General features: G+C 26.3%; 1 protein-coding gene and 1 long non-coding RNA gene across 4 annotated transcripts in view; both read right to left on the bottom strand.

The window, feature by feature from the left end:
- Window positions 1–698: 698 nt before the first annotated feature.
- Window positions 699–14,967, bottom strand: part of LOC107451990 (Rad51 recombinase D) — a 33,510-nt gene continuing 19,241 nt past the window's right edge. For 2 of the 3 annotated variants that reach the window (XM_071181603.2, XM_087161321.1), the window contains 4 exons: window positions 4,883–4,984; window positions 3,678–3,839; window positions 3,437–3,583; window positions 699–936 (listed from right to left, as the gene is read on the bottom strand). In XM_071181603.2, the coding sequence (XP_071037704.2) occupies window positions 883–936; window positions 3,437–3,583; window positions 3,678–3,839; window positions 4,883–4,984 (465 nt within the window). In that variant the 3' untranslated portion in view covers window positions 699–882. The remainder of the gene's footprint in view (window positions 937–3,436; window positions 3,584–3,677; window positions 3,840–4,882; window positions 4,985–14,967) is intronic. The other variant, XM_087161322.1, reaches the window with a different exon arrangement.
- Window positions 8,425–13,075, bottom strand: LOC147811041 (uncharacterized). The gene is made up of 4 exons (XR_015433122.1): window positions 12,964–13,075; window positions 11,337–11,374; window positions 10,618–10,694; window positions 8,425–8,550 (listed from the first exon to the last, which is right to left on the bottom strand). It is a non-coding gene; the product is annotated as an uncharacterized LOC147811041 (long non-coding RNA).

Consider the following 14,967-nt stretch of genomic DNA (forward strand, 5'->3'; position numbering starts at 1 on the left):
CATATCTGACTGAAGCATTTCACTACAATTGCAATCAAGGAGCACCATTTTCCGACCTTCATGATTGCAATATATGTTTTTATATTGAAGTCAGTTAGTAGAGCTTTACTTGAAGTAAAATCTATAACTGCTATTTTTTTTCTTCAAAAAGTAATTTTTTAAAAAATAATTACATGAAAAATGTTTCGCAGATATAAAGAATTTTTTAATTAAGCACGTCAGAATTTCTTTCTTGTTACATATCTCTACTCATACCTTTTAACAATTACTATGTCCATCAATAATTTATAAAAAGTGATTAATTCTAAAAAAATATCTGTCATATTAGAATGTCAGTTAATTTTGTGATAGATATCTGCTAAAAAAAATTCCAACACACTATATTGATAAATTAATTAGTATAAATAAAGTTGAATCTTTAATCATTATTAGAAAAGGGTTGGTAGTAAACACTTTACATGTCAACAGACAAAAATATTTTTTAGCTATTTTTATCCTCCAGAAAAGCATTTGAAACACAAGGAAAAGTATGAGAGCAAAATAACAAACAGACTACTAAGGCATCCTGAATATCCACAGTAGATTTCTGAACATTAAGTAAATTCCCAACAATTTATTTCGGTTTGATTGTCAAATAACAGAAATGAATAAAAAAAGCAGGGTTAAGTTAATAATGAAATAAAATACAATTTACGGTATAGAAGATAAATAAAAAAGTAATTTATTAAGACTTTGAAATCACATTAATGAATGAAAAAAAATCACAAACAATAATACAACAAAAGTTAAATTTCGATGTGAGAACTAATACAAAAATAAAACAGAAATTAAATCTTGAATTGCAATCATCCAAAAGGCCATTATGAATAATAAGCTGCACAGTCAATCAGTCACTCCAGCTTTAGTAATATGAAATAATACTTGGTGGAATAAGCCCTATAAATAAAAGTAAATAATTGTATTAATTCACATAGATAAAACTTAATATCTTTTTATATTTTATTCATAGTTAACAGTGGAACTGAAATTAATAAATATAATTTTAATATATAGTTAAAACAGGTTTTCTCAAAGGTTTGTAAGCCTAAAAACATTGTTAAAATTCTTAGTTTTATTCTGAAAAAATTAACATTTAAGTTACATAATTATTAATTTTTATCCCTACCAGTATTATAAAAGTTTATTACTGACTTATTTTATCTATAGTCTAAAGTTGTGGCTAACAAACAAAAAAAAAAAAACAAAAAAAAATCACAAATTATTATTTAAATACTTATTGTGAAGAGTGAAATTTTTTCATCTTTAATCAATAATAGTATTAAAATTAGATTTTATGTCAGACAATTGAATTCACAGATCTGGTCTAAATTTTCTTCGGTGAAGCTGAAAATAAATGAAATACATCAAGTGAAAGTTTTCATGAAACTCACAACGAAAAAGAGCAGTTACAAACATTGAAAACAGTTATCAAAGATACCTACAACTATATTGAATTTAATTAATTTATTTTGAATTGAAAAGTTTCATGAGTTATTCATATAAATGCATGGGAAAAACATTAGAAAATATCTATATTAAAAATAAAGTCTTTTTACACGCATTTTAATCAAATAATTTTATAAAAAAATAACTGAATTAATAAAAAAATTATTGATTGGATATCAATATTATTGCAGGTTTCAAAAATCATTAAGAGTTAAAAAAAAAAAAAATTCTTAACTCTCAGAACCCCATTTGATGGAGCCTTACAACCTAAACCTTAAATAAACACTTAAAAAAAGAAAACTCTAAAAAAAAAAAAAAAAAGTCTCAAATTAAATATTTTCTGTAATAATAAATTTTATAAGAAACAAACTAGAAAAAGTAAAAATCGATTTTATAAAAACTGATTTTAAGCCAATGCTACAAAATTATATCCGAATTATCAGATGATATCACACTATCAGGTGATATCCTAATTCAATCTTAAATAAGTTCAATAAGAAAGAAAAAAAAATCTTTAATAACCATAAAAAAATTCATTATAAAATTGCTAGTATATTTAATGTAATAGTGAATTTATCATTTGCAGTCATTTTTTCCTAGGCTCAAATTGCACTTAAATTATTAAACTGCTGTATTTTAAAAGTCTAAAAGAAAAACAAAAATTCTCATTTAAGTGTCTTAATAGTCAGAAGCAATAAATAGTTATCGATCCAGAGTGATTATTTAAAAAAATTCAATATCTTTAACAAGTATTGGAAGCTAGATAATCTAACACTAAACTTAAGTATACTTCAAAAAAAAAGTTTAAGAGGTATAATACAATAATACTGATACTTGGTGTGTTTAGAAATACAAATTATTAAATATGCTTTAACCAGGTTACAAGAATTTTATATTATAATTTCCAACAACTAAACAAAACCATTACACTCTTTAAGTCTAAACCAAAGTCTATTCAAGAAAAAAATATGGATAGCGAGAAACTTTACAAATGTCAGACGCTAATATTTTAGGTTTTTCCAATAAGTTAAATTGTAATTGACCTATTAATAAACTTTGCAGCTTAAAACTAAAATTAATTTGAAGTATGCTATATTAGCACTTTAAATTTGATAATAATTTTATAAAATTATAAATGAAAATGAAGCAAGGAAAAAAAATATGAACTTTTATAAAAAAATAGATATGTGATTCAGTTATCAACAATTGAAATTTATCAACACACCAGAAACTGTTTTTAAAAAAAACTGCCACATTTAAGGAAGCCACAAGGAATAAATTAATATTTATATATAGGTGCAAATAATTTAAAATAAAACTAAAAACAACTTCGTAAACAAATAACTTTCAAGACTAAACACACCAGACTCAGATAAAATCAAAAACTTTCTGCAAATACAAAATCTCAATAAAAAAAACTTTCTGCAAGCAAATATAATGAACTCCCAAAACATTTTCTATGATGTTTAAAAATATTGACTGCGGGGTAAAATAGAGAATTTCGTGAAGATTAAGATAGGAGAGAACCTATAACTTTTTCACTCATTACTTGAAAATTTATCATAATTCATGAGATAGCCTTAAAATTTAGTTAAAAACATGTCAATTAAACAGGCAAAGCAATGTCAGTTAAAAATGAACTGTCGGACAAATTTTTTTTAACACATTAAAATAATTATCTTTCAGTTTTTGTTGCAATTTCAGGAACTTAATCCAAAGCTGGAATGGTAGAAATTTGATTAAAAACAAAAAGTTTATAGTCAATATCAACTAAGTCCGCATGAATAATTCATTGAAAATAAAAAGTGTGATTGTAAAAAGATAAAATTTTAAACAAGGATTAACAATATTTTAAGCTATATAATCTGCATAAAAAACACTAAACGACAGTAAAATTCACAAGAGGAAGATACAAATAGGCACTGAGTATACAAGCTAATGTAATACCTACATTTCGACAACTTTTTAATGTGCTCATTTTATGATTTCCTGAACTCAACTTGGAGATGGAAAGTGAAATTGATGGAATATATTTCCAATTATGCCCCAAGGCTGGTTTGATAGCAAAGTCTTTATCATTAACAGTGTTATTACAAACCTGAAATAGTTTAAAGAGGTTTTATAAGAAAAACTGAAAACTAAAATCACACACTTATACTCATGTAAGCTTGGAGCAAACAGAGAAATCTTACCAAAATAGATATCATATGCTGTGAAGTCAATACTTTAAATTGTTGAGCAACATTGTTCATTAAAGCAGGTCCATCTAAATACTTTCCACCAAACAAAGGTGACAGAAGTGGAGTTATTGAGTCAATAACCAGAAGTTTCAAGCGGTGGAAGAAAACATTTTCCTAAAAAAAATAATAATATTAACTGAAAAATTCTAAAACATAAATAAAATATATGTATGAGTATGGAAAAATAATTACTTTACAAGACTAATTTAATACTTGTAAAATTTCCTGAAAGGATGTTATCAATGCACAAATTTTTATTTTCCTTAATTACTGCTTCACTTAGTTGTATGTGTTTCTTTATATGCTTTCATTATCAATATTTATTATGATAGTCTTTTAAGTCTCATTGGCAGTCTTTTAATGAGAAGGTAAAATTGTTCCTGCCATGCAGTTGTCTCTGTAACATTTCAATATTATGAATTACATTTAGTCGAATGAATTGTGCGATAGACAACTAATAAATGAAAAATATGTACCAGCACTGCAGTTAAAAGATGGTAAAACACTTGCAGGCTGAAAAACCTATAGAGAAAGCCAGGGTCCAACTGGGTTGCCAATCCAATAAAGGAAAAGGCTAACTCGTTCCTGCTATGGTAGTGCCTTATTAAAATTTCGATACAATGAACTTCCTTTACTGTGATAAATGAAGTAAAAGTTAACAAGCTAACAATTGAAAAAAGAAGCATTTTAATATTTTTGGCTTTGGGAATCATTGAAATTCGATTTGTTTATGGAATTAATTTCAAACTTAATAACATCGAGAAAAGAAAAAAAAAAAAAACCAAATCATTGTAATCATAAAAGCAAAATAATGAGCTGCATTTCTTCTTGAAATCAGGCTGTAATACACATAAAAATAAATAATATTAAAAGCAAATAATGTTGATACATTTAGTAAGCAGACTTTGAAAATTTATGAGCCATTTTTTAAAAATCTTGTGTACTACAGCAAACTTCTGAACTTCGCAAAGGTAAGGAAGTACTAAATAGGTCATATGGTAGAAAAACAGCGAATCCAAAAAAAGCAATCTTCAAAATTTACCCATTAACATAAAAAAACTACACTAAGAATTTAAGGAGAAAAAAAAATCACAACATTTGGTTTTAAATTAAAGCTGATTAATATTAACTAAACACATTAAAAAAAAACTTTATACTTTTTTAAATATTTCTTCTTTGATGAAATCCATGAATTCGAACAATTCATAAATATCATAAACATTTTTCACTTTGATGAGGTGCAAATTTTGTAAAACAGCCTGAAAGTAAATAAAATGGAGACAAAATATAGTAAAAGCCTTAAAGGATAATTTCGTATATAAGCATAAGGCAAGTAAAAAAACACCATAGCGTAAAGTCTTATTTTTAGTTTAATAAATAGCTATTAAAGCAGCAATGGCACAGTGATAAGAAGACTGTTATTGTATAGGACTTTGGATCTATCCCAGGAAGCAGCGTGAAGCCTATCTAGATTCCGTTCGCTTTTCAATGAGGTGAACCGGGTTCGAATCCCAGCAATGGCTGGTTAATACAAATTCTGCACCCAGCCTGTCCTCTGGATTAAGTTCAAAATTACAAAGCAGAACATTAGTAGCCGCAAACCCAAATAAGATTGGGCCAGCTGTTCAACGATGGTTATAAAATAAAATATAAAATTCTTGCCTGGGAAGTTAAGGCAGCTGTCACACTATCGGTTTAGTAGTTTCTGAGAAATCGAATCTTAAAAAAAGTTAGATATTTAAATTTCGATTTCTCAGAAACTATATGACCATTTTGTTATGTAAACTTACATTCTTTAAAATAATGCAAAAATTTGCACATCTTATAATTCATAATTCTTTCAACTTGATAATAATTAAATAAAATAATAAATAATTGCTAAAAATTTATTTTCACATGAAATTATTATTGGATAAATGAATTTTATAATTTTTTGTGCAAAGAATTTTCCATTCGCTTAAAAAATTCTGGAGAAAAAGTGAAATATGCAAAAAGTAAAATTAACATTATGGGGTTCAAACAGTGGATCAAACTCTTGACCAACTATTGGGACCATATTTCTCATATGGCAGCTACCATATTTTAGGGGTCAGAAATCTGGATCCCCCCTCCCAAAAAATAAAAAGGGTACATTTATTCAGAGAAAGTAGGTTTCTGTGTATGATCTCGGAACTCAAAATATTGCCCCCCTACTTAATTAGCATAGTTGAGATTCCCCTCAAACCATTACGATTGAATCCATGTATGTGAAAAACCAATCATTAAATCAAAAGTGATTCAAGTTTTTCTTATATATATATAAAATTTTTTTGCACTTTGTACACTTAAAAAGCGATACAGCCAATTACGCTAAAATATATGTTGTAGCAATCTACTTAAATTGCATCATTATACAGGCTAATTTATAAAAGAAGTATACTATTTTAACACTATACATCAGGAACAAAGTAAGATATAAAATGCTACCTGCAACAGAATTGCAAGGGATTATTCTAAGTTTTATTAGAGAAAGTTGCATGTTTTATGTGAGATCCAAATACATGTCTACTCAAACACATGTTAAGGTTCTCGAATCAAATCCATTGATAGCAACTGTGATAGCAGTTTTGAATTTGCTAAATAAACAGGGGGGGGGGGACAAATACACCGACCTTTACATAACCCACCGGGAGAAACCACAAGGTGTTGCGTCAGGACTTTTGTAAGGCCACTGGTTAAGCGGCTTTTAGCAGTCTGTAGATTGTCCAATCTATCAGTTAGGGAGATATTCATCAAGGTTATCTTGCACATAGGCCAATCAGTGTGGTGGTGCTCCCTCGGATTGGAGAATAAAGTTATCAATGTCATTCTGCAATTGTGGTATCAACCATAGAGTTAACATATCCAAAAAAGTGGCTCCATTGACAGATTGCTCTTGAAGAAAAGAAGGTATAACACCTTCTTACCGGACATTGCACAGAACACTTAGCGGAATCTTGCACATTTTGCCCTTTGAATTACAGATTCTTTGTTCCCCAAAAGTGAATATTTTGTTTTTTTACTCTCCTACTGACCTTGAATGCTGCACCATCATTGAAAACTAAGCAAAATTGATCATTATTGATGGGCTTGATTGTCGGATACCTTAACACGCATTTGGGTTAGATAGCTGGATGTGTGTCATATGACTAAGGAGTCACATGTAGAACAGCTCTGACATCCCTAAACAAAACTTAAAAATTATACCATACAATTCTGCTGCATGTAACATCCCAACAAGCACACGACTTTTGGGCTAGTGAAGGGACAATGTCGGCACACCTAAAGTGCCATTACGGCGGGCTTTTCATCGCCGTATCGGTTCCGTTAATAAAGTGAAATCCGGGCCAGAATGAGGGCCAGTGCATGGCATTTCAGGCAAAGCGACGGCAATCGTTGAAGGACCGGGACTATTTTGTTGCCTCTGGATTGCTTTGCCAGTTTTGCCTGTTTAATACCGGGAAAAAAAATTTTTTTCACAGAATGAAGAGAAAATTGCCGTAAAGGCTTTTATTGTACCTTTTGTTTGTCTTTTTTGCCTTTTTATCAAAAGCTGAATATGTTCACTGGCACACGTCGTTGCCTCGCTTGCCGTTAAGGCACCTTAACTGTTGGCTGATTAGAAAACGTCTATGCCGTTTTCGCCCGTATCGCACCTTTATTTCAGGTGCTTAGGCGAACTTCTTTGCCTTATTTGCCGGTGTATCACCCTTAACTCACCTCAAACTCGGTTCAATAGAAAGTTTTAATGCCGTCCTTGCCGGTATCACACCTTTATATCAGATGTTTAGGCGAACTTCTTTGCCTTATTTGCTGATATACCACCCTTAACTCACCTCACACTTGGTTCGATAGAAAACTTTAATGCCATCCTTGCCGGTATCACACCTTTATGTTAGGTGTCGCGGCAATTTTTTTGTCACTTACTTATTTATTAGAGCTCTCCTTAAATTTCAAAGACTTTTTGCTGCATGTTGTTGATAATAATTCTTATTTAAGGAACATAAATTGTTTTCTCTTACTCTGCTGATATCAGCTCTAGTAATTTATTGTATTTTAACTTTTTATATTGTAATAAAACAATAACTGCCATTACATGCAAAAAATTTTATGCTAATATGAAAAGCGAAATGGTGGAAAAAATTGTTTAATTTATAATAAATTATCATCCAATGAATCTTCTTACATAATAAAATAAATTTCTTTTCTATTTCATTTTAATCAATTATAAATGCAATAAGTTAAAAGTAGAATCATATAAAAACATTGTGTGTTTTATTGAGTGTTCACATTTTTTTACACATTATGAGGTAAAATTAAATAAAAATTTTATTCTAAGATAAAACATATTGCGACTTAATGTATAAGTTATTTAAGTTATGAAAAAAAAATGAAAATAATTATGTATATTAAACCTACAATTAACTTTTCTTGATAGAAACAAAGCCACAGCCCAGTCATTATTCTTATTTTCAATATTATTCATATTTAATATTGGCTAACTTTCCATTCAATATTATTCATATTCAATAATAGATAAACAAGACATATCATAAATATTTTTAAAAATATATATATATAGGGTACCTGTAAATAACACATCAATTTCTATGATTTGAAATAAATAAAGCTGGAATTTCAATAAGAATAAAATGCATAAAATTTAAAATAAAACATGACCTTAAGAAAAGAATATTATTTTATTTCAATATAACAAATCAAAATACAACAAATCAAAATACAAACAAGTACATAACTGTACAATAACTTCTTTATAACATCCTATTTCAGAATGAATCTAGTTTTCCTGCAAAAAAGTAACCAATTTATTTTACAACAGATTTATTAAATAATATGTACAGAAACAAAATATCTAATTAATTTTTGACGCATTTTAATACTGGGTTAAGTTATAATATCAATTAATTCTAACAATTAAAAAATACTTTTATTGATCCCAGGGAAATATTCGAAGAAAAATTCTATCCAATAATTTTCAACAATTTAGTTTTTCTCTTATAAATATCATACGTTATAGAATTTAATAAAGTTGCTCAAACCACCTGGGTTTTTTTATTATTTACTAGCGAGCATTGATTGTCACAAAAATAAATTTTAGCTGATTGTAACAAAAGGTAATAACAGCACAAAATGAATATTCCAGCTTGTAATAAAACTAAGTATTAATTTTATAAAATTCCATTGTACTTTGTAACATCTATTGCAAATGTGTAAAGTAGCGGATTCATTTGGATTGAAAAAATTGCAGCATCAAATATTAAAACAGCTATGAATAATATCCTATGAATTAACAAAACAACCTGGATAAAACTTCTCTTTACAGTATTATGAAACAATTAATTAGTTTAAAAATAGAGAGAACTATGATTGACTTTAAAAATGTTAAAAGTGGTGACCAAACTTCATTACTGTAAACTCACCTGTTATAAACTATTAATTTTTAAAATGCTTCCCAACCTTATGCTTCCAATGCATAAGTTAGAAAACTAATTGAAGCGGTATATATCGCTTAACAATGCTTATATATTGCATTTTGTAACTACAGATCAATCTGTTTAATAATTGAACATAAAAATGCATTTTAAATAAAGAATTTGATAGCAAAACTTTAATATTTTTTAAATTAGAAAGAATACATTCTCACCAAAATAGTTTGTAGCTATTAATATGTTATGTAATGTTAATATTTTTATTATTTAAACAAAATTTAACTTTTTTACGATTAAGAACTATGAACGAATTTTTTACTTTAATATGTGAAAATATTTTAAGTTTATATAAAATTAAATTATTTAATTAAAAGAAATTTTAACCTCAAGGAAATAAACAAACTAAAGGTTTTTAAACATGTAAAAAATATAAGAAATTTTTTTTAAGATAGTACTTTTAAAATCTGAAAATATGTTATTTGATTAAAATTTCTATCAATTAAAAAAATATATGATCCTTCAAAACTATACTCCATTAAGTATTAAAAGTCATAAGCATAAGCATAAGTTATTAAAATATGCGATAAAGAGGAATGATTTTCTACATTTGTAATGAATTTACAAACTAACTAAAGAATATAAATTTTATGCCATCAAGATAGGTTGGTTTAAACTAAACGGTTTTTTAAAATATTTAAATTTTTTTATACATAAAAAATTTTAATTTGAAGAGAACCAGTTGAAAAAAAAAGTTGAAAACCAGTGAAATATATATATATATATATATATATATATATATATATATATATATATATATATATATATATATATATATATATATATATATATATTAAGCATTATAACAGTACATAGCACTTAATAACAGCTATGCAACAATTTTTAAATTTATTTTATAATAAATTTTTACTTTTAAATTTTTAATATTTAAAAATTATGAAAAGAAATTTACATTAAAATGACATGTAAGCTATGATAAAATCAAATCATTTGACTAAAAAAGAAATTTCCCTCTAACAAATCAAGAAATTCTAGTATAGGCATAATTTTTAAAAAAACAAGCTGAAACTTTTTTAAGAAAGTAATAAATTTAGGCGACTAAACAGCTAAGATTTTAGGAAAGTACTTTTGAAAATCAAAAACAGGTATTTTGATTAAAAAAATTTTAGATTTAAAAAAAAAATATATTTCCTTATAAAATTTTTCCTTTAAAATCATAAAAATTATTTACTAATAATCTGAAAATATTTTAATACAAATTACAGTCGAAGAAATTATTAAAATTGCAGTTCTACATATAGAATATGAAGTAGATTTTCTAATTTTGCTATGAATTTGTAAAATAGATTCCACAAATTATAGAATGGGCACTACTGAGTTAAAATGTAGTTTTATCATGTTCTTACCTTTTCTGTTGGTTCTCGTTCATTCTAGTTCTAGTACTCAGCCATTCTAGTTGATTCACACTGTCGGAATTTCCGGACTTTTCATGAAAGGAAGAAAAATAATTAGAATATGAACATGGAAAAAACTGTTAAAAATCAACAAAATAAAAATATTAAATTGAAGGGAAAAAAACTGCTTAGAACTCATTTCTATACAATAAGTTTATGTTTACCAGCTATCTTGTACATGCGTAATGCTTATCGGAAATTATTATTAACTACTGAAGATCTTTCTTATAAAATAATTACCATTGGCAAATACTATAAAATATAGTTCAGAATCTAAATGGGAAATTTAGATTACTTAATTTAGAATTAGGTAAAATTAGATAAGTTAGGATAAAATTAAATCATTTGACTAAAAAAATTCTTCCCCCCTCATAAAAAATTCTAGTACGTTTAAAATTTTCAATTTCAGTCTAGTATGTGTATGGTATGTTTGTTAGTCTAGTATGTGGTCAATATTTACAAAAGTCAAATTTTTTAGGAAAGTACTTTTGCTAATCAGAAATAAGTATTTTGATTAAAAAATGTTAATGATTTAAAAAAATATTTTCCTTAAAATTAAACAGTTATTTACTAATAATCATAAAATATTTCAATAATACAAAGAATACCACAAATTATAGAATATAAAATGGATGCCACTAAGTTAAAATGTAGTTTTAGCATGTTCTTACCTTCTTTTCTGTTGACTGCTATTTTCAGTCTCTCCAGACTTTTCATGAAAGAAAAAGAAAATAATAAGAATATAACCATAGAAAAAACAGTAAAAAAATCAACAAAGTAAGAACAATGAATTGTGAAAAAAAATAAAAAACTGCTTCTAACTATTTTCTATACAATATATCTGACAATAAGTTTAATGTTTACCATCTATATTGTATATGCTCAATGCTTATCGTAAACTAGTATTAACTACTGATTATCTTGCCTTTAAAATAATTACACTAGGCTAATGCTATAAAATATAGTTCAGAATTGAAAGGGTAAATTTAGAGGACAAGTTTATATCTAAAGTAAAAAATCGAATTTAAAGTCTTAACTTATTATGCATCTTTTTCTAAAATGGGGTAAAATGTGTGTTTTGATAAATGCTGCCTAATATTTATAATAAAATTACATTATCAAATTAATCAAATATTATAAATGACAATCATTAAGAAAATAATAAGTTATAGTTCTTTTATAACATGACGTAGTATTAAAGTGAAAATTTTTCTTTTTTAAATTTTGTTCTCTAATTCAAATTTAGAAAAGGAATAAGATATGAATGGAAAAAAAATCCGGCATAACAGACATAGAAGTCTATTCAAATTATAGATACTAAAATAGACCAATATATTACTTTTGTCCGGGTTACCCTTAATTTTAGAAAAAAAATTCCTTGCCTTTTCCATTATAATTTCAAAAAATATTTAGATAAATTTTTTGCACTACATAGTAATCATCAGAAATATATGTACATTCAACCGTCAATTAAAGTTACTTTTTTTTTACGGAAAATATGCTTTTCTAAAAATAAAATTTCAATAGGTGAAAGTTCAACAGGAAGAAATTCAAAATAAACAACTCTATAAATCTTAAGATAGAGAATGATATAATATATTAAGAAAAAGATAAATAAGTTTAGATAAATAGTAAAATTTGCACAAGAACTGGAAAAAAAGCTAGAAACAGAAAACTTAATTCTATGAAGAAAGAAAAAATATTATGCTGCAAATATTTCTATACTTAAAAAGAACTTTAAATTTATTTTCCACAAAAAAATATTCTTATTTTAAATAATTTAAAAAAATGCAAATATGTTGCAGTAGATTTCTTTTATGGGATAATAAAGTAGATTTTTATCTTAATTACTTTTAACCTCATTGGCTACATAGTGTTAACGTGAATTTTAGAATGAATTTTATTTCAGGTTTATTGCAAGATTTTTTTCATGTTTTGGCCGAAAATTACATCATTCCTGACAGTTCCAGCATTTCTGTTTACCTAAAATCAAATTTCTTGTACATTTTGTACACAAAGATATGGGCCAAAAATTTTTTTTTTACCATTCATTATAAATGTAACGTTTAATATAAATGTAACGTTCGTTATAAATATAAAGTTTTTCAAAAATATGAAAAAAGTTTTAAAAGACATTTTAAGAAAATGCTTTTGCAGATTAAATTATGCGTTATTTATTTAAAAAATTTAAAAATGTCTTAAAAAACATACTTCAATAACAGTAAAGTAATTTCCTAATTTTATTAAAAATTTAATCCTAAATTTTACCCTTAATATAAAGATTTGAGATGTTCTTACCTTTCATCTTGACCTTTCTTCCATCAAGATTTTTCGTACAGTATTTCCATCCATTCAAAAAAAAAAAAAAAAAAATATTTAGCATTAATAAAAAGCAATTACAAAGCAACAAAAGCAAACTTAGAAAGACAGTTTTTCCACTTAATTTATTCTGAAAAATATTAGAAAAAATTAAGAACTGAAAGCAAGTGGGAGACGAGTTTTAGATTGTTAAACGTTTTTAATTTAAAAAACTCTGATCAGAAAATTATTAAATTTAAATTATACGATAAACTAATAAAAAATTAGAAAATGTTAATACCATTTTTTTTTTCAGAAGTTTTATTTGAAACAAAAGGTGAAACGAGGCCGTCATTACATAGTCCTGGTAAAAAATGACTACCGATTTTTTTAATAAATTAAATAAGGTAATTAAACTAAGTAAGTAAATTAATTTAAATAATTATTAAATTAAAAACTTTTTAAAAAAATAAAGAAGCATTTGATTTAAATAGCTATAGAAAATCATTTTTCTATTGTTAGGATTAATGGAACTTATAATTCATTTTAAAACTAAAATGGTAACTTACATGCTAATCTTACGAAGAAACATTCTTGTAGAATATAAAGATTAAAAAATATAATTACTAAAAACTAAATAAAGAAAATAAAAACAAACTATTTGTGAAAAATTAATAAATAATAGTGTACTGAAAATATAACGAGAGCTAAAGAATAAAAGTTTACTTACTTGTCCTTAGTCTGTTGTGTATCGCATTCCTGCAATAAAACAGAAAGGAGACCTCTTTTGAAGTTGACCATTTCCATTATTTATCCCCTTTTTTTCAAATTTTTTGGCGACCATTGAATCTTTTGGCGTCTGGGGTAAGTGGACCACCTGGTTGAAGAGACTTTTTCTTAGAATCGGGGGAGGGGGTTTAAAATGCTAAGCGTTCGCTTTCCCCTCTCTTTTTCCCTTAACTTGAAGGATTGGAAACAAGGTCACTTAAATGATTCTTTTTAAAAATACGTGTCCTGTGATTTCAGACAGTAAAATGTCCTCAAATTAAGATCAATATTTATTTTTAAATTATTAAAAACAATTTCTGGTGTTATAAAGGAAAAATAAATTAAATAACAAAAACATTTAGTTAACTACCAACGATAAACGAACTCTCGAAATTAAATAATTGCATTAGGTCAAAACTTATTTGTATGCTTTTTTTTTCAGAAAAACTTTAATACTTCTACACTTGGAAATAATGCTTACATAAATGTTTTGACTTGCTGTGCAGAAAAATAAAATCCTGTTTCTCTATAAGATTAATATGTATTATTAATATATATTATTAACTCTTTCTATTAAGGAATTGTTCCATGCGAAAATTAAAAAAAGAAAAACAGGAAGTCTCTGACTCCCCCCGTTTCCGATCACCTACCCGCGTAATTGTTTCACTTAAATCCTTGTTTTATTTTTTTCCCTTAAAAAGCAATATTTTAAACTGAAACGCTGAACATTTTGCTTTTAAAATGTACAAGTGAAGTAGCGTTATGTAAGAATGTTTTGTTAAAATGCTAATCGTAACGAATTCGAGGACTACCTCAACTTGAAAATTATCATCTGCATTTTAAAGAAGATTTGACCTAAGGAATACAGATTGTGTATTAGAACAATAAAACAAGAAAAATTGCTGAGAAATTATTTTATTTGTTGACGAGAATTTTAACAGTTTAAACTGAGAATACTTTTTATCGTTAGGTTTATTTATTTTTAAAAATGTCAATTTAACTGTTAAGATTTATAATCTTGCAACATGCAAATTCCTCTCTCTCTCTCTCTCTTTCGCTACTCTTAATTGACAATTCAGTGCGAGCTTACAAAATTAAAAAAAAGACAAAGATCTCCTGACGAAAAAATAAATTTTCTGCAAAAATGAATAAACAGTCAATATTTAAAATATACCTGAAAAAATTCACGAATGAACACTTAAATTAGCAATGACTTTCAAATAAATTGGAATTCGA

The sequence above is a fragment of the Parasteatoda tepidariorum genome, chromosome 4 (assembly GCF_982258835.1).
Source record: "Parasteatoda tepidariorum strain Cologne lab strain chromosome 4, Ptep-v5.0, whole genome shotgun sequence".
In the NCBI taxonomy this organism is placed as follows: Eukaryota; Metazoa; Arthropoda; class Arachnida; order Araneae; family Theridiidae; genus Parasteatoda; species Parasteatoda tepidariorum.